This window comes from Oncorhynchus gorbuscha, linkage group LG25 (genome assembly GCF_021184085.1).
Source record: "Oncorhynchus gorbuscha isolate QuinsamMale2020 ecotype Even-year linkage group LG25, OgorEven_v1.0, whole genome shotgun sequence".
In the NCBI taxonomy this organism is placed as follows: Eukaryota; Metazoa; Chordata; class Actinopteri; order Salmoniformes; family Salmonidae; genus Oncorhynchus; species Oncorhynchus gorbuscha.
The window spans coordinates 23,970,475-23,991,469 of record NC_060197.1 but is presented as its reverse complement, the minus strand read 5'-3'; the positions used below and the strand labels follow the sequence as shown (position 1 = coordinate 23,991,469).

At 42.7% G+C, this 20,995-nt stretch overlaps 1 protein-coding gene across 1 annotated transcript in view; it reads right to left on the bottom strand.

The window, feature by feature from the left end:
- Positions 1 to 6,452: 6,452 nt before the first annotated feature.
- The window catches only part of acox3 (acyl-CoA oxidase 3, pristanoyl), a 28,111-nt gene continuing 13,568 nt past the window's right edge, over positions 6,453 to 20,995 (bottom strand). The window contains 4 exon segments of the mRNA XM_046328325.1: positions 6,453 to 7,201; positions 18,391 to 18,477; positions 18,916 to 18,983; positions 19,260 to 19,434. Coding sequence (XP_046184281.1) covers positions 7,082 to 7,201; positions 18,391 to 18,477; positions 18,916 to 18,983; positions 19,260 to 19,434 — 450 coding nt within the window. The 3' untranslated portion in view covers positions 6,453 to 7,081.

Here is a 20,995-nt window from a genome sequence, read left to right as displayed (position 1 = left end):
ACAATATATGACAAAACATGACAGCCAGAGTGCAGAACAACTGCTGAATTGATACTGAACAAAAATATGAACGCAACATGTTAAGTTTTGGTCCCATGTTTCATGAGCTGAAATCAAAGATCCCAAGAATGTTCCATAAGCACAAAAAGCGTATTTCTCTAACATTTTGGGCAGAAATTTGTTTACATCCCGTTGACCATTTCTATTTTGCCAAGATAATCCACCCATCTGACAGGTGTGGCATATCAAGAAGCTGATTAAACATCATGATCATTACACAGGTGCACCTTGTACAGGGGACAATAAAAATGATCAAAGACTCCAGCCACCCTAGTCATAGACTGTTCTCTCTGCTACCACACGGCAAGCGGTACCAGAGCCCCAAGTCTAGGTCCAAGAGGCTTCTAAACAGCTTCTACCCCCAAGCCATAAGACTCCTGAACATCTAGTCAAAACGCTACCCAGAGTATTTGTATTGCCCCCCTCATCCCCTCTTTACACCACTGCTCTGCTACTCTCTGTTGTCATCTATGCATAGTCACATTAATAACTCTACGTACATGTACATACTGCCCTCGCACATTGACTCTGTATCGCTACCCCCCTGTATATACAGTGGCTTGCGAAAGTATTCACCCCTCTTGGAATTTTTCCTATTTTGTTGCCTTACAACCTGGAATTAAAATAGATTTTTTTGGAGGTTTGTATCATTTGATTTACACAACATGCCTACCACCTTTTGCAGCAATTACAGCTGCAAGTCTATTGGGGTATGTCTCTATAAGCTTGGCACAGCTAGCCACTGGGAATTCTGCCCATTCATCAAGGCAAAACTGCTCCAGCCCCTTCAAGTTGGATGGGTTCTGCTGGGGTACAGCAATATTTTAGTCATACCACAGATTCTCAAATGGATTGAGTTCTGGACTTTGACTAGGCTATTCCAAGACATTTAAATGTTTCCCCTTAAACCACTTGAGTGTTGCTTTAGCAGCATGCTTAGGGTCATTATCCTGCTGTAAGGTGTCAGTCCCAGTCTCAAATCTCTGGAAGACTGAAACAGGTATCCCTCAAGAATTTCCCTGTATTTAGCGCCATCCATCATTCCGTCAATCCATTCACTGTGGGGATGTTGTTCTCGGGGTGATGAGGTGTTGGGTTTGCGCCAGACATAGCATTTTCCTTGATGCCTAAAAAGCTCAATTTTAGCCTCATCTGACCAGAGTACCTTCTTCCATATTTTTGGGGAGTCTCGCATAGGCCTTTTGGCGAACACCAAACATGTTTGCTTATTTTTTTCTTTAAGCAATGGCGTTTTTCTGGCCACTCTTCCGTAAAGCCCAGCTCTGTGGAGTGTACGGCTTAAAGTGGTCCTATGAACAGATACTCCAATCTCCGCTGTGGAACATTGCAGCTCCTTCAGGGTTATCTTTGGTCTCTTTGTTGCCTCTCTGATTAATGCCCCCCTTGCCTTGGTCCCTGAGTTTTGGTTGGTGGCCCTCTCTTGGCAGGTTTGTTGTGCTGCCATATACTTTCAATGTTCTAATAATGGATTTTAATGGTGCTCCGTGGGATATTTTTTTATAACCCAACCCTGATCTGTACTTCTCCACAACTTTGTCCCTGACCTGTTTGGAGAGCTCCTTGATCTTCATGGTGCCACTTGCTTGGTGGTGCTCGAATCCCCGAGCTGACAAGGTAAAAATCTGTAGTTCTGCCCCTGAAGAAGGCAGTTAACCCACTGTTCCTAGGCCGTCATTGAAAATAAGAATTTGTTCTTAACTGACTTGCCTAGTTAAATAAAGATTTTTTTAAATGTGTGACTATTTCGTGTATGTCAATTACATGAAATCCAAATATAAATCCATGTAAATTACAGGTTGTAATAAAACAAAATAGGAAAAACGCCAAGGGGGATGAATAATTTTGCAAGGCACTGTGACATGAAAACATCTTAATCAGCTCTGCTGGGTTGAGTAAAATGGTCATAGTAAAGTGGTCTCTCATTTCTTTGGGAATTATCTAGCAAGCTAGCCAACTTTAGCCAGTTAGCTTTGGTGCTTGACTCCCATTGTGAGTTCAGAACGCTCGGATCAACCGTACTCCTCGGCCAGAGCTTCCAGTGTGAGCTCTGAACGCGCCGAGAGCAAACATCTGATCAGCACATCTGACAACTATCTGAATTTCCGAACGCCCAGGGCGCACTCTGGCACTCCAGAATTAATTTACGAACACAACACACGCTAAGTAAGTAAGTAGCCTTGAGACGGAATGGCTTATAGGAGCAGAAGCCTATCTCCTCTTTCTTTAGCTTGAGGCAGCTTGATGTACACCCCCTGGATAGGATGCTAGTCTATCGCAGTACCTTACCCCAAGTCTATATTCCTTAATGCTGAGTGCCAAGCAGATGTATCTGGTACCATTTTTTGTCTTTGGTATGACTGGTGCCGGTGACCTCTGGCAGACTCTATGGGGGTGCCACAGGGTTCAATTCTCGGGCCGAGTATTTTCTCTGTATACATCAATGATGTCACTCTTGCTGCTGGTGTTTTTCTGATCCACCTCTATGCAGACGACACCATTCCGTATACTTCTGGCCCTTCTTTGGACACTGTTTACAAACCTCCAGACGAGCTTCAATGCCATACAACTCTCCTTCCGTGGCCTCCAACTGTTCTTAAATGCAAGTAAAACTAAATGCATGCTCTTCAACCAATCGCTGCCCGCACCTGCCACCCGTCTAGCATCACTACTCTGGACGGTTCTGACTTAGAATATGTGGACAACTACAAATACCTAGGTGCCTGGTTAGACTGTAAACTCTCCTTCCAGACTCACATTAAGCATCTCCAATCCAAAGTTAAATCTAGAATCGGCTTCCTATTTCGCAACAAAGCATCCTTCACTCATGCTGCCAAACATACCCTCGTAAAACTGACTATCCTACTGATCCTTGACTTCAGCGATGTCATTTACAAAATAGCCTCCAACACTCTACTCAGCAAATTTGGATGCAGTCTATCACAGTGCCATCCGTTTTGTCTCCAAAGCCCCACTACCCACCACTGCAACCTGTATGCTCTCGTTGGCTGGCCCTCGCTTCATATTCGTCGCCAAACCCAATGGCTCCAGGTCATCTATAACTCTTTGCCAGGTAAAGCCCTGCCTTATCTCAACTCACTGGGCACCATAGCATCTCCAGCAGGTATATTTCACTGGTCACCCCCAAAGCCAGTTCCTCCTTTGGCCGTTATTCCTTCCAGTTCTCTGCTGCCAATGACTGGAACGAATTGCAAAAATCACTGAAGCTGGAGACTTATATCTCCCTCACTAACTTTAAGCATCAGCTGTCAGAGCAGCTTACTGATCATTGCACCTGTACATAGCCCACCTGCAAATAGTCCACCCAACTACCTCATCCCCATATTGTTATTTATTTTTAAGCTCCTTTGTACCTCAGTATCTCTACTTGCACATTCATCTTCTGCACATCTATCACTCCAGTGTTTAACTGCTAAATTGTAATTATTTCACCACTATGGCCTATTTATTGCCTTACCTCCCTAATCTTACTTCACTTGCACGCATATAGACATTTCTATTGTGCTATTGACTGTATGTTTGTTTATTCCATGTCTAACTCTGTTGTTAGTGTCGCACTGCTTTGCTTTATCTTGGCCAGGTCACAGTTGTAAATGACAACTTGTTCTCAACTGGCCGACCTGGTTAAATAAAGGTGGAATAAAGGTGAAACATTTTTTATAATAATTGGGGCGGCAGGTAGCCTAGGGGTTAGAGGGTTGGGCCTTCCTGCCCCAAGACAAGGTAGTTAACCCACTGTTCCCCGGTAGGCCTTCATTGTAAATATGAATGTGCTCTTAATTGACTTGCCAAGTTAAATAAAGGTTCAATTAAAAAAAAAAAAATTCCAATAATCGAGCTCCCATCCTTCCAATTTCAGGGCAGACTCTCTAACCACCAGGTTACTGACATTAAACATTGACAGATTTGGGACAAATCTCACTGAATCTATTGTGAACTATTGTGTAAGGAATAAGGCCAAAGTCAAGTGTTTAGACCAGGGATCTCCAACAGTAGCTTGACAATCAATTATTGAAGTACATGCAATTGCCAAGTGTTCCACCGCAAACTGACATAAACAAATATCAGACACCGCAAGCCCCCAGCTACTATCTAATCAACGCAACATTGACATTATCTCACATTTCCAGCAATATTGCCCATCTGTCTGTGGTGCGTGTGTTTGTCTCACACGGGGTGCAGCCAGCCAGTTGATGTGTTAATCGTCTTGTGGGTTGACATAAATACTTTCCCCTTAATCCTTCTCAATGATATCTGTAAAATAGGCAAACTTGGTAGAAGTAAATCATGAGCAAGTATATCATTTGTATGTGTTATTTGGAAATTTTGCCCTGAGATGAGCAGCAGCAATAGATGGCACATTCCTCACTCTTTTTGTGCAATTAAAGGGCCAGATTCACAATTAAAGGGGAATTACACAAAAAATATATAAATGTGTTAGTTTTCTTCCAGACCTAAAAGAAAAGGGTCTCCTGATGTGATTTAAGCATGGATTCAGAACCTTCAATTTTGATGTTTCTCTATAAACATTTTTTTTTTTGAGTGAAAAACAAAAAAAAATCTAAAACCAACTAAAATAAAACTGAGAAAACATAAACTGGGGAAAAAACAACAACACTGACATTATAGGGCCCCCTTAGAGTTGTTTATTAACAATTACTTTACCAAGTATTTTGACAGAAAACAGTGCACTACTTTCTCTTGTACACTAAGGACGTGGAGGAAGAGTTGCAGGGGAGAGGAGAAGAGAAGATTTAGCCTATTAGAAAGTTAGAAAAAAATGAGTAGCTCACAACATCACACTCATGCTAGAAAAGGTTGGAGACTGACTAACCCTTTTCTCAATGGTGCTCTGGTATTATATACATACTTACACGGCAATCTCCTAAACACACTATAAATACCCCTTATCTGATTTGAAAGTTTGAAATACACTAAGAAACAGCAACATAAACATGTAGGATCAATTCTTTCCCAGATTAAGTGAATGTTACACACGTAAGTCGCTCTGGATAAGAGCGTCTGCTAAATGACTTAAATGTAAATGTAAACAACAACTGGGACAAAATATGTCATCCACATCCTTATGTAAACTTAATTTGAAGGGCCAGAGGTCGGAGGACAAGGGTTGTAGTGTGGAATAATGAACATTTATTTCCCAGACGACGTACATGCGTGTGTACGCTTGCGTGTGTTGTGTGCATGTGTCGCCAGGATAACTACACTAACAACACAAAACTGGGGAAATCTTTGATGTTTTCAAACTTTGTTCAGACCCATAGATGGATGAACGAAACATTGGTCACCCTTCTTAAGACAGAGCCAAATGTAGAATTCTGTGACTAGAGTGCCTCCATAAGAAAACAATATCAGGACATTTTTAGCTTAGATAGTGTGTTGATAATTCATCATTGGGGTTTTCTAACTTGGTTCGGACCCATAGATGGATGAACCTCGACCGGTCCCTCCTTAAGAATACATAGCTAATTTTAGAAGCCAGCGGTGCCCCTAGCTATATTTAAAACCATGTCTATTTATATGACCAAAACCCCTGCTTAAAGAAACAATATTTGGATATTTTGGGAGGTTAGTGAGTTTATAAGGATGTAATCTGATTTTGATTGGAATGAATGTTGGATGCCCAACATAGAGCTCAACTGATAGGTATGAGAAAATATGAGAATATAAAAGTACTAACAATATTAAATGTTATGTGATCGTAAAAAACGACTAATGTGACCCACTAGAGTTAAAATTAGATCCCTGCATGGGCATGAATTTTAAGCCCGAGACCTACCAATGCCCGCGACCTTCAGGCCCTACACTACCCAGGCCCGACTGTTTCTGACAAATTGAAGGCTCGGCCCTGCCCTGCCCGAAATATCAGAAATAACTTCCTCCGTTAGTGAAGTCCATTAGCTGCTCATCTCTGTCTCGCTCCTGCATGCGCTCTGCTCATGTCGGGTCTGCGTCTGTGAGTATCCATAGCAACGGCTCTGCTTGGGCTGCGCTGCTCAATGACGAGACATGAGAGAGCAGTTAGCTAGCTACTTTTCATCACTTTAAACTCCAACAACTCAAGGAGCATTATTCTTTTTTTGTGAAAAAAATCTCTCCTGTCTAACCTGATGTAGGCCCCATCGGGCTCGGATAGCAGAGCTCTAGTTCAAATACGAGTGTTAGCCAGCTGAGCTAAAACCTTTTGGCTTGGGGAGCGAAAAGGCTTTGGGAGCTAACAAGTCAGCAGGTCTCAGACAAGGCTACTACTTATCAAGCATGCATGGTTACTTGAGCTGAGAATATCAAATGAGTTTTTGATTCACTGAAATAATAATCCATCAATGCAATTCATGTATATGTATTAGTAGAAATATTGTATTTATTTTACAAACCCTTTATTCAGTCATTATTTTACAAAATGTGCACAATTTATTACATTTATATATTACCACATGATTATATGTGTGGTAAGTATATACGTGGCCTCATTGCATCATTTGGCAATCAAAATAAGCTCTATTTCACAAATATCACATTACATGAATTTATAGTTACATTAATTATACAGTTACATTAATTATACAAAACAGACATCCTTATGTAGTATTAGATACATAATCATATCAAGAAGCTGGCATCAAATCTATTGAAACGTGTTAACAAAGGTACTTGAACATAATCTCTTCTCTTTAGCGTGCTTCCAGTCATAGGCACTGATTCCAACAATTACCACAAACATAGTTGATTATCATTCTTTACCGTATTCAGAGGAAGACAGTGGTTTATAATTGCATTGCCTCTACACTCATTAAAAAGGCCCAATATGTCATTCATTTCATATCTGATAATACAAAGTTCATATTTCAAAGTGAGGAGAAGGAGATTCATCTAATATGAAGGCTTCTTCTTGTTGTCTTCTCGGCTGATGAAACTGGGTGGTGTAACTGGGGAACAGAGGACTCTAGAACCGGGATCTACAAACCTACAGTTTGGGTCGGAGGGAACCCACCACAGGCTTGTCTGAGGTGAACTCTGCCCACCAGGACGGGCGCTCTAGAACCTTGTTCCCCTGCATCACCGTGGACCACAGGTTCTTATAGAGCTGGAACACAGGAAAACAACACCATCAAGAATTGATAGGACGAAGTGTTATGTGTGTCTATGACAACATTTCAAACGGTTTAGATTGATGATTTGTTCTTTTTTAGTAACATGCTGGAATCCTAGTGGCGGTTTGCTGTGTGTAATTGGGGCAAGTTACTTGAAGAACTGTTGGCATTACAAGCAAAATTATGAAAGGTCAAAATCAACTAATCTTAAATCATGAATTACTCACAATAATATTATTTTGACCTTTATTTAACTAGTATGTATGGGCAAAAGAATGTCTTTCAAAGGGAAATGACGAAAAATGCCAAAGCCTATTGTTAATCCCTCGCGTCTATCCAATATTGATCACTAACAAACCGGACATACTTAATGTCACAACAACCACAAAAACCACCTTTCACATACAGAAACCGTACAAAGCATTATGTTTATAGCTGTGTTAAACTAGGTTTGTTATGTTATGAACTGAAATGTTTCTGAGAAGAGCTGGTTGAGTAAAGCTGACAAGAGACAATATTTATAAAAACACTGAGGTTTATGATTGAGATGTTGCACACAGACACACACACACACACACACACACACACACACACACACACACACACACACACACACACACACACACACACACACACACGTTTCCAATGTGGTGATTTGAAATAGGTGATACTGTATACAGTATCTCGATAAGACAGTCACAGCTGGGCTAGTATGTCCGTGTCCCAAATGACACCCTATTCCCTACACTGGAGGGCACCTCTGGTCAAATGTGGTGCACTATAAAAGGGAATAGGGTACCATTTGGGTCACAACATAGGAGTTATATTATACTGGGAAAAAATGCAACATGCAACAACTTCAAAGATTTTACTGACTTAAATTAATTGTTAGGAACTCAGTCCATTTAAATAAAATGAGGCCCTGATCTATGGATTTCGCATGACTGGAAATACAGATATGCATCTGTTGGTCAGATACCTTAAAAAAAAAAAAATTGGTAGGGGCGTGGATCAGAAAACCAGTCCATATCTGGTATGACCACCATTTGCCTCGTGCAGTGCGACACATCTCCTTCACAAAGAGTTGATCAGGCTGTTGATTATAGCCTTTGGAATGTTGTCCCACTCCTCTTCAATGGCTGTGCGAAGTTGCTGGATATTGGCGGGAACTGGAATACGCTGTAGTACACGTCGATCCAGAGCAACCCAAACATGCTCAATGGGTGACATGTCTGGTGAGTATGCAGGCCATGGATGAACTGGGACATTTTCAGTTTCAAGGAATTGTGTACAGATCCTTGTGACATGGGGCTGTGCATTATCATGCTGAAACATGAGGTGATGGTGGCAGATGAATGGCACAACGATGGGCCTCAGGATCTCGTCATGGTATCTCTGTGCATTCAAATTGCCAAAGATAAAAATGCAATTGTGTTCGTTGTCCGTAGCTTATGCCTGCACATACCATAACTCCACTGGCACTCTGTTCACCCACACGACGTAATACACGTGGTCTGTGGTTGTGAGGCCGGTTGGACATACTGCCAAATTCTCTAAAACAACGTTGGAGGCGGCTTACTGTAGAGAAATGTACATACAGTCATTTGGAAACCGCTCTGGTGGACATTCCTGCAGTCCGCATGCCAATTGCACGCTCCCTCAAAACTTGAGACATCTGTGGCATTTTGTTGTGTGACAATACTGCACATTTTAGAGTTGCCTTTTATTGTCCCCAGCACAAGGCACACCTGTGTAATGATCTTCCAGTTCAAACAGCTTCTTGATATGCCACACCCATCAGGTAGATCGATTATCTTGGCAAAGGAGAAATACTCAATAACAGGGATGTAAACAAATTTGTGCACACAAATTGAGAGAAATAAGCTTTTTGTGCATATGGAACATTTCGTGGATCATTTTTCAGCCCATGAAACATGGGACCAACACTTTACATGTTGCTTTTATATTTATGTCTAGTGTTTTCAACACAGGAATGAGAAGAAGCATGAAGTCTTATCTGATCTCTATGATTTACTGACCTCAACAGGGAGAGACAGACCACACTAATGATTACAATGTTATGTTAATAATTTATATTGTTATAAGGCCTTTATGACAAGTCAAGTATCCAGACACTAATATTGTATGTGCTCAGGGTATTGTCCATTTGTTCAGTATATTTAAGGTACATTTGACCCCTATCTTCTAGCTATAGATATACATATAGTACTGTATAATCATTGTATATTCCCCTCAATGCTTCCAACCCCATTCTATAAGAATTTCTAGGAAGTTCTAGAAATCCCCTGTGCTTCTGGGCTCAATCTCCAGCACTGTGTTTCCCTGGCAACACCTCAGGCAGGGTGTTGATTGGACAATGCATGACTTATGTCATTTTAAATGGTCCAGTCACTCACACAATGTTTGCAGGGTGATGGCACCCTATTCCCTCTATAGTGCACTGGGCCCTGGAAAAAATATTGCACTATAAAAAGAGAATAGATTTCCATTTGTGACACAGGCACGAAATCGCTGACCTCACCGGTATAGTATTAGTTAGTACTTCTTGGCCCACACTTGATATGGGTTTGGGTGGGTGTTGTCATGGTGATCTACCTCGCTCCACATTTGTTATGGGTCTCTGGATCGTGTTAAGCTAAATGTCAATGTAATTAAAAAATAATGTGTTTCTATCTAATATACAGTCAACCAAATACACTACATCACTGGTTCCCAATCTTTTTATAGTCCAGTACCCCTTCAAAACATTCAACCACCAGCTGCGTACGCCCTATAACACCAGGGTCAGCACACTCTCCAATGTTTTTATTTTCTTCCATCATTGTAAGCCTTCCACAAACACACACTATACAACACATTTATTAAACATAAGAATGAGTGTGGGTTTTGTCACAATTGGCTCGTGGGAAGTGACAAAGAGCTCTTATAGGACCAGGGCTCAAATAATAATATTATCATTTCGCTCTTTATTTATTTAGCCATCTTACATATAAAACCTTATTTGTTCGTCAAAAATGGTGACTAACTCACCACAGGTTAATGAGAAGGGTGCGCTTGAAAGGATGCACATAACTCTGCAATGTTGGGTTGTATTGGAGAGTCTCAGTCTTAAATAATTTCCCACACACAGTCTGTGCCTGTATTTAGTTTTCATGCTAGTGAGGGCCGAGAATCCACTCTCACATAGGTACGTGGTTGCAAAGGGCGTCAGTGTCTTAACAGCATGATTTGTCAAGGCAAGAAACTGAGTGCAGCCCTATCCAGAAATCTGGCATTAAATAACATTTTCTCAGAAACGCTTGTTGCAATTTTGATGAGGCTCTCTTGTTCAGATATCGGTATGTGGACTGGAGGCAGGGCATGAAAGGGATAACGAATCCAGTTGTTCATGTCACCCGTTTAGGGAAAGTAGCTGTGTAATTGCTCACTCAGGTGCTTCGCTGTATCACATTTCTCTAAAAACAAGTCTCTCACCATTGCCGCCTGCTATAGACCACCCTCTGCCCCCAGCTTTGCTCTGGACACCATATGTGAACTGATTGCCCCCCATCTATCTTCAGAGCTCGTGCTGCTAGGCGACCTAAACTGGAACATGCTTAACACCCCAGCCATCCTACAATCTAAACTTGATGCCCTCAATCTCACACAAATTATCAATGAACCTATCAGGTACCTCCCCAAAGCCTTAAACACGGGCACCCTCATAGATATCATCCTAACCAACTTCCCTCTAAATACACCTCTGCTGTCTTCAACCAAGATCTCAGCGATCACTGCCTCATTGCCTGCATCCGTAATGGGTCAGCGGTCAAACGACCTCCACTCATCACTGTAAAAACGCTCCCTGGAACACTTCAGCGAGCAGGCCTTTCTAATCGAACTGGCTGGGGTATCCTGGAAGGATATTTATCTCATCCCGTCAGTAGAGGATGCCTGGATATTTTTTTAAATGCCTTCCTAACCATCTTAAATAAACATGCCCCATTCAAGAAATTTAGAACCAGGAACAGATATAGCCCTTGGTTCTCCCCAGACCTGACTGCCCTTAACCAACACAAAAACATCCTATTGCTTTCTGCATTAGCATCGAACAGCCCCCGTGATATGCAGTTGTTCAGGGAAGCTAGAAACCATTATACACAGGCAGTTAGAAAAGCCAAGGCTAGCTTTTTCAAGAAGAAATTTGCTTCCTGCAACACTAACTCAAAAAAGTTCTGGGACACTGTAAAGTCCATGGAGAATAAGAACACCTCCTCCCAGCTGCCCACTGCACTGAAGATAGGAAACACTGTCACCACTGATAAATCCACCATAATTGAGAATTTCAATAAGCATTTATCTATGGCTGGCCATGCTTTCCACCTGGCTACTCCTACCCCGGTCAACAGCACTGCACCCCCAACAGCAACTCGCCCAAGCCTTCCCCATTTCTCCTTCTCCCAAATCCGTTCAGCTGATGTTCTGAAAGAGCTGCAAAGTCTGGACCCCTACAAATCAGCCGGGCTAGACAATCTGGACCCTTTCTTTCTAAAATTATCTGCCAAAATTGTTGCCACCCCTATTACGAGCCTGTTCAACCTCTCTTTCGTGTCGTCTGAGATTCCCAAAGATTGGAAAGCAGCTGCGGTCATCCCCCTCTTCAAAGGGGGGGGACACTCTTGATCCAAACTGCTACAGACCTATATCTATCCTACCATGCCTTTCTAAGGTCTTCGAAAGCCAAGTCAACAAACAGATTACCGACCATTTCGAATCTCACCATACCTTCTCTGCTATGCAATCTGGTTTCAGAGCTGGTCATGGGTGCACCTCAGACACGCTCAAGGTCCTGAACGATATCTTAACCGCCATCGATAAGAAACATTACTGTACAGCCGTATTCATTGATCTGGCAAAGGCTTTCGACTCTGTCAATCACCACATCCTCATCGGCAGACTCGACAGCCTTGGTTTCTCAAATGATTGCCTCGCCTGGTTCACCAACTACTTCTCTGATAGAGTTCAGTGTGTCAAATCGGAGGGTCTGCTGTCCGAACCTCTGGCAGTCTATATGGGGGTGCCACAGGGTTCAATTCTTGGACCGACTCTCTTCTGTGTATACGTCAATGAGGTAGCTCTTGCTGCTGGTGAGTCTCTGATCCACCTCTACGCAGACGACACCATTCTGTATACTTCTGGCCCTTCTTTGGACACTGTGTTAACAACCCTCCAGGCAAGCTTCAATGCCATACAACTCTCCTTCCGTGGCCTCCAATTGCTCTTAAATACAAGTAAAACTAAATGCATGCTCTTCAACCGATCGCTACCTGCACCTACCCGCCTGTCCAACATCACTACTCTGGACGGCTCGGACTTAGAATACGTGGACAACTACAAATACTTAGGTGTCTGGTTAGACTGTAAACTCTCCTTCCAGACCCATATCAAACATCTCCAATCCAAAGTTAATAGGAAGCCAATTCTAGATTTCTATTTCGCAACAAAGCATCCTTCACTCATGCTGCCAAACATACCCTTGTAAAACTGACCATCCTACCAATCCTCGACTTTGGCGATGTCATTTACAAAATAGCCTCCAATACCCTAATTGGATGCAGTCTATCACAGTGCAATCCGTTGTCACCAAAGCCCCATATACTACCCACCATTGCGACCTGTACGCTCTCGTTGGCTGGCCCTCGCTTCATACTCGTCGCCAAACCCACTGGCTCCATGTCATCTACAAGACCCTGCTAGGTAAAGTCTCCCCTTATCTCAGCTCGCTGGTCACCATAGCATCTCCCACCTGTAGCACACCCTCCAGCAGGTATATCTCTCTCGTCACCCCCAAAACCAATTCTTTCTTTGGCTGCCTCTCCTTCCAGTTCTCTGCTGCCAATGACTGGAACGAACTACAAAAATCTCTGAAACTGGAAACACTTATCTCCCTCACTAGCTTTAAGCACCAACTGTCAGAGCAGCTCACAGATTACGGCACCTGTACATAGCCCACCTATAATTTAGCCCAAACAACTGCCTATTTCCCAACTGTATTTAATTAATTAATTAATTAAGCTCCTTTGCACCCCATTATTTTTATTTCTACTTTGCACATTCTTCCATTGCAAAACAACCATTCCAGTGTTTTACTTGCTATATTGTATTTACTTTGCCACCATGGCCTTTTTTTGCCTTTACCTCCCTTCTCACCTCGTTTGCTCACATTGTATATAGACTTGTTTATACTGTATTATTGACTGTATGTTTGTTTTACTCCATGTGTAACTCTGTGTCATTGTATCTGTCGAACTGCTTTGCTTTATCTTGGCCAGGTCGCAATTGTAAATGAGAAGTTGTTCTCAACTTGCATACCTGGTTAAATAAAGGTGAAAAAAAAGATATATATATATTTTTTGACATTGTCCGTAAGATTGAGTTCATTTGCACACAAAAAAATCATACAATGCTGGAAAGCCTGTGTGTTGTCCTTGTTAATGCTGACAGAAAAGAGCTCCAATTTCTTAAATCATAGCCTCAATTTTGTCCAGCACATTGAATATAGTTGAGGACAGTCCCTGTAATCCTAGATTCAGATCATTCAAGTGAGAAAAAAATCATCACCCAGATAGGCCAGTCAAGTGAGAGACTCATCATCATGCAAGTGGTCAGACAAGTGAAAATTATGGTCAGTAAAGAAAAGCTTCATAAAGTTGTCTTTCAATTAAAAAAAAAAAAAAGTGTCAATACTTTGCTCCTTGACAACCAGCACGTATGTTGTAAAAGCGTTACATGGTCGATGGGCCATATCATTGCATAATGCAGAAAAAAACATGAGAGCTCAGGGGCCTTGCTTTAACAAAGTTAACCATTTTCACTGTAGTGTCCATCTCCTCTTTCAGGCATTCCCTTGGAAGCAAAATCAAGTCAAATTTTATTGGTCACATACACATGGTTAGCAGATGTTATCGCGAGTGTAGTGAAATGCGTATGCTTCTAGATCCGACAGTGCAGCAGTTATAGGTAATATCGAGCAATTCCACAACAAAACCTAAAACACAATCTAGTAAAGGAAGGGGATGAGAATATATAAGTCTAAAATATATGGATGAGCAGTGACAGAGCTGGAAAGATGCAATAGATAGTGAAGGATACAGTATACACATATGAGATGAGTAATGCGAGATATGTAAATATTCTTTAAGTGGCATTATTTAAGTGACGAGTGTTCCATTTATTAAAGTGGCCAATGATATCAAGTCTATAGGTAGGTAGCTGCCTCTCTGTGCTACTGGTGGCTGTTTAACAATCTGATGGCTTTGAGATAGAAGCTGTTTTTCAATCTATCTGTCCCAGCTTTGGTGCACCTGTACTGATCTCACTTCTGGATGGAAGCGGGGTGAACAGGTAGTGGCTCGGGTGGTTATTGTCTTTGATGATCTTTTTTGCCTTCCTGTGACATCGGGTGTTTTAAGAGTCCTGGAGGGCAGGTAGTTTGCCCCCGGTGATGCGTTGTGCAGACCGCACCACCCTCTGGAAAGCCCAGCGGTTGTGGGCGGTGCAGTTGCTGTACCAGGCGGTGATACAGCCCGACAGGGTGCTCTCAATTGTGCACCTGTAAAGGTTAGTGAGGGTTTTCGGTGACAAGTCACATTTTTTTCAGCCTCCTGAGGTTGAAGAGGCGCTGTTGCTGGATGAGTCAACAGAACCTCTCGGTGGATGCTGCAGTGTACCAAGCGGCGTAGGGAGCAACTAATTGCATGCGCGTTACCACTCCACTATGTCTCCCGGTCGTGGCTTTTGCTCCATCAGTACAGAAACCAACATATTGACCACCAAAGTCCATTTGGTATCACAAAGCTGTCCAGTACTTTAAAAATATCCTCTCATGTTGTCCTGGTTTCCAGAAGAGGAGGTCTTCCTTAATTGACCCTCCATAAAAGTAACGGACATATACCAGCTGTGCAAGGCACGCCATGTCTGTTGACTCATCCAGCTGTAACGCATATAATTCACTGGCTTGTATTTGAAGCAGTAATTATTTCAAAACTTCTCCTGCCATGTCACTGATGCGTTGTGAAACAGTGGTGTTTGATGAGGACATTGTCTGTACAGCTTTTTTGGCCTTTTCCCCCAGCACTGTCCCAGCCATATCTGTGGCAGCAGGAAGAATTAAGTCCTCCACAATAGTATGGGGCCTGCCTGTCCTAGCCACTCGGTAGCTCACCATACGCTTCTAGACGCTTCTTATTAATGGTATCTGTTGCTTTTATATTTGTTGTCACGTTTAGTTTCTAAACGTCTGTGTGAAGGTTTCCCGCGAGAAAGAAACGGTTAATGTGATTGGATGTTAATTATTTGACTAGGCTACCTGTATTTGACATTGTGCTGTAATTTCGCTGAACACTAGATGGTTTCATTTTATTTTTGGCAGTGAAACGAGGCTACTCAGGGCGAGGAAAAACCCCTCACCCAAGTGTTTAGCCCCATTGGAAAATATAAAATGTAAGGTTTAAAAAATGAATAAAAATAAATAAGTGAATCACATTTTTATTTGGCGTACCCTCGATGGCATTGCGTACCCCAGTTTGGGAATACCTGCACTACATGACCAAAAGTATGTGGACATCTGCTCATTTCAAAATCATGGGCATTATTATAGAGTTGGTCCCCCCTTGCTGCTATAACAGCCTCCATTCATCTGGGAATGCTTTCCACTAGATGTTGGAACATTGCTGCAGGAACATCCACTGATGTTGGGCGATTAGGCCTGGCTCGCAGTCGGCATTCCAATTAATCCCAAAGGTGTTTTCGATGGGGTTGAGTTCAGAGCTCTGTGCAGGCCAGTCAAGTTCTTCCACACCGATCTCAACAAACCATTTCTGTATGGGCCTCACTTTGTGGACGAGGTCATTGTCATGCTGAAGCAGGAAAGGGCCTTCTCCAAACTGTTGCCACAAAGCACAGAATCGTCTAGAAGGTCAATGTATGTTGTCCGTTTAGATTTCCTTTCACTGAAACTAAGGGGCCTAGCCCGAACCATGAAAATAGCCTCAGACCATTATTCCTCCTCCACGTAACTTTAACAGTTGGAACTATGGATTGGGGCAGGTAGCGTTCTCTTGGCATCATCCAAACACAGATTCTTCCGTCGGACTGCCAGATGGTGAAGCGTGATTCGTCACTCCAGAGAACGCAATTCCACTGTCCAGAATCCAATGGCGGTGAGCTTTACACCACTCCAGCCGATGCTTGGCATTGCACATGGTGATCTTAGGCTTGTGCGCGGCTGCTTGACCATGGAAGCTCCCGACGAAAAGCTATTGTGCCGACGTTGCGTCCAGAGGCCGTTTGGAACTTGGTACTGAGTGTTGCAACCGAGGACAGATGATTTTAACGCGCTGCGCGTTTCAGCACTCGGGGGTCCCATTCTGTGAGCTTGTGTGGCTTACCACTTCGCGGCTGAGCCATTGTTGCTCCTAGCCATTTCCACTTCACAGTAACAGCACTTACAGTGGTCTGGAGCAGCTCTAGAAGGGCAGGAATTTTACAAACTGACTTGTTGGAAAAGTGGCATCCTATGACGGTGCCACGTTGAAAGTCACTGAGCTCTTCAGTAAGGACATTCTACTGCCAATGTTTCTCTATTGAGATTGCATGGCTGGGTGCTCGAATTTATACACCTGTCAGCAACGGGTGTGTCTGAAATAGCCAAATCCACTAATCTCAAGGAGTGTCCACACACTTTTGCGTATATAAAGCTCAATGTCAAGGCCAGGGAGCAGAGAGGGTCAGACTCACACCATTGCGTGAGGTTGGAAGGAAATGCCATTGCTTCAGCGACACCATAAAACAACCCTAATTCGGTTAAACGTCTGCTCTGAAACTTGCACCTGTGAACATGCATTAATAGCAACATCAACAACATTTTATAGCAATGCTACTAGCAAAAGCAGGTAAGACAAACACTATTCTTGCTACTACCAGTACTACCATTACTAATACTACCACCAGCACTACTACCACAGAACTCCATCTCATGCTTCTGTGACTGTTCTGTCGTTCTACTATTAGTGTCACTATTAAATAACAATGATGATAAATATATTGATTAAAGATCTATTTAGATTTGCTTACAATTGTACAGATTTATTCTACTACTCAGCTCAGGATAGGAAGGCATGTTTATCCCACTCTCTCCAGGTCCAGTATTGTGTGTGCGTGTGTGTACTGTCTGCCAACGAAAGCAGCTGTGAGTCTTCACAGAGTGAAAACAAAGCATCCATTTTCTGAGCCCAGAAAGACAAGGGGAGCATTTGAAAGCCAGACTCCTACCAAAACAGATGACACACACAGTTAAAGGTCATACACACACACTGCGACATCGTGCCTCCTTAGTAATGCATTATCCTGGCGGACACACCCACACACACACACACACACACCGTCCCTCCCCAACCTCACTCCTGGCTGACACACTTGGGCCTGTATGTTTATAGGTTTGGGTCAGTGTGTTTACTGGAAGATGACAGCAGCCTCTGGAACTCTCCTCTTGCTCTATTCCAGTAAAAAAAGTGTTCCATACTTTAAAAGTAGGTTAATAGCAGAACACTCTGTAGACCTTTTGTTGTTTGGACCATTGTGATGGTCTATGTGGAAACTCAGTGTCTCAAACATTGTTGTTGTGTCTCCACAGACTCTTCAAACACAAGAGCACTGTCTGAGTGCATGGATGAATAGGTTACTAGCATTACTCAAACAGACATGATTTGATCAATGGATGAGTATTAAGCCTAGTGTTATTCGTTATCCAAACAGCCATTAAACTAGGGTAAATGAGTAAGACCAAACAAGTGTGTGTGTGTGTGTGTGTGTGTGTGTGTGTGTGTGTGTGTGTGTGTGTGTGTGTGTGTGTGTGTGTGTGTGTGTGTGTGTGTGTGTGTGTGTGTGTGTGTGTGTGTGTGTGTGTGTGTGTGTGTGTGTAATGCTTTGTTCCTGCAAGTTAAGCAGCTATAGGTCCACAATCTCATTCGGCTGCTCTGTTTCTATTCTAACCTTTCATATTTCCATTTTTGTTTCTGTATAGTGAATTGTGACGGTGTCTAAAATGTACTTTAAAATGCACCGGATCAGGATTAGATAGGACTCTGGCGCTGACACATTTCACACGTCGCTCTTGTCTTACCTCCCCGTCCGCATTGCCAATGGGTGAGTTGAGGATGAAGTCAGGAGGGGCAACGGCGTCCACCAAAGCTATGGCCTCGTCCTTCAGCTGTTAGAGGGAGAGAAGGAGAGAGGGACTAATGGGAAGAATGGCGGGAGAGACAGAAAGAGTATTCACACAGACGAACACAGTGATGGTTCTCTAAAGAGAGCACACTGCAAGCCAATAAACACCTATGAGGTCATCCCCCTCAGTCCTCCAAACATATGAATAAAATCATCACTTTAACTCAAGACCACATGACATTTAATGGGGTATTTAGGCCAATCTCATTTGTTTATGCATGTTAGGCTTGGGCAATATTCGGTTTATTCCGTAAACACTGGGGTATTTCTAGATACCAACAGTATGATTTTCAATACCGTTTAAATTAAAATCGATTTTTAACTGTATTAAACATACATGCCCAAGTGTATACCTAGGTATGGTACAGAAACTGTATGAAAATATGGATACCGCCCAACCCTAGTTTATATGAGAACTGACCTGAGAGCAGAGGGTGAGGATGGCCTGCTGGATCCAATCAGCTGGCTCCCAACCAGAGAAATAACCCCCTGGAGGAACACAACAGCAACACACAGAATATAATACATAACCAGGCGTGCTTAAAATCTCACAAGGATACAGTCTTTGGGAGATGTTGACTTTGGGAGATGTATGAATCAAGTGTCTCCGGGTAGGAGTGTTGATCTAGGATCAGGCCTATCTGGTCCATGTTATCTTATTCATTATTATGTAAAAGGATACACTGATCCTAGATCAGACCCTATATGAATATGGGGAAGTCAAACTTGAATGAGAAAGACGGCCAGCACTCAAATGAACCTGACCCTGGTACAGCGTGGCCATGTGGTTGCTGAGGGTCCACAGGCCGTAGAGGGCACAGAGCTGTTTAAGAACTGGTCTGAGACCAGTCGGTGTGTCCTCATCATGGGTCTGGTCGTGAAACCTCTGCACCACGGTGTGCTCTATGTACACGATGGACAAGGAACGGCAGTAGAACACCTGGATATGCACAGACACACACGTACGCAAACACAGAGAGCGCAATGTTTGGAAATGTAAAAAGCTACTTGTACTAACACTGTAGGAATGACAAAAAGTGACAAGTTATACTAGCTAAACGTAAGTACGCATAGAGAGAGAGCAAGAGAAAAAACAGTGGTACTAGATTCCAATTTCCTAACACTGCAGGTTTGAGAGTGAACCAAAAGCACACAAACCCCAATCCACTACACCCCCCCTCGAGTTATCATAACCCCCATTCTCAGTCCTGGTATTAAATTGTGTGTCTGTGCCTCTCCCCCTGTTTGGCCTTGACTGGGTGATGCCCACCCTTCCTGTTCCATGTCGGCAGAGAGAACACAGATCCTCTCCCACGCCTCTGAACTCCTCTACCGCTCTGCCAAGGTCGCTGTGTTCCCCACCTAGTCCCCTGGTCTGGGTACGAGCGTCTGCTAAATGACTTAAATGTAAATGTAAATGAGTACATTTCATGACAGGTTGATGGAAATTTGTCGGTAAACTTTCCAAATGTTGACAAAACAATACGCTAGACAAGGTGGGATCTTTTTGTGTTTGTACAATTATTTATGCGAGAAATGGTGGTGGAAATGGCTTTATGTGCAAATATTGATATAATAACCATCATATCGAAATTTGGAGTCACGCGACTACACATTGTGTGGTCGTCCCACTACGACTCGAGAAAGAATGCAGTTTATAAGGCTACAGATTAAATAAGTTACGATGATCTTCAAAGGGTGGTGAAATTGCACGGTGATGAGCTTGACGCTCCTTTCCAATAAATATCGAGGGTCTTATTCTGGTGAAGTGATGATTGATGCCTGGCTTATCTCACTCTTGTCCATAACAATCTCATCATGTAGGCTAGCCAACCCACACTGCATCTGCAAGCTGTTAGCTAGAGTGGGGGTTTTCAAACTTTTCTTGCCCAGGGACCCCCACCCAGGCGACCCAAAATGTTGCCATTATAAAAGGTAATTTTTTACAATAAAAAAATATCTATATGTATTGAGCTGAGATAAAATGTTGCAGTTTTGAAGCTAATTTCCAGCAATTCTACACAGTTTGGCATAGAGTTGAGAGACAAATTTTTTGTTTTAAAAGGTAATTTCCTGCAATTCAATGCATTTTTCCATGGCGAATGAGAATCCGAGAATTGAACCCTGTGGCAACCCTTTAGAGACTGCCAGAGGTCCGGACAACAGGCCCTCCGATTTGACACACTGAACTCTGTCTGAGAAATAAATATATATATTAGTTCAATATATTTTCTGCATACGTTCTGTTTTTTTGTCATTTACTGTTTTTCCATCCTAAAAATGACCACAGCGTGCCTAAGAATTTTCTATACAGAAAAAAAATCCTGTAATTAGCTCAGATTACTGTCATTTCCTCTATATTAAAGCGATAGTTCGATATTTTGGCATTGAAGCCCTTTAACTACTTCCCAGAGTCGGATGAACAGGAAAAGCTAGCATGCTGTTCCTGTAGAGTTCCAGTCACTGCGCTATTGCTAGTTAGCATTGGCTCGTGAAACTAC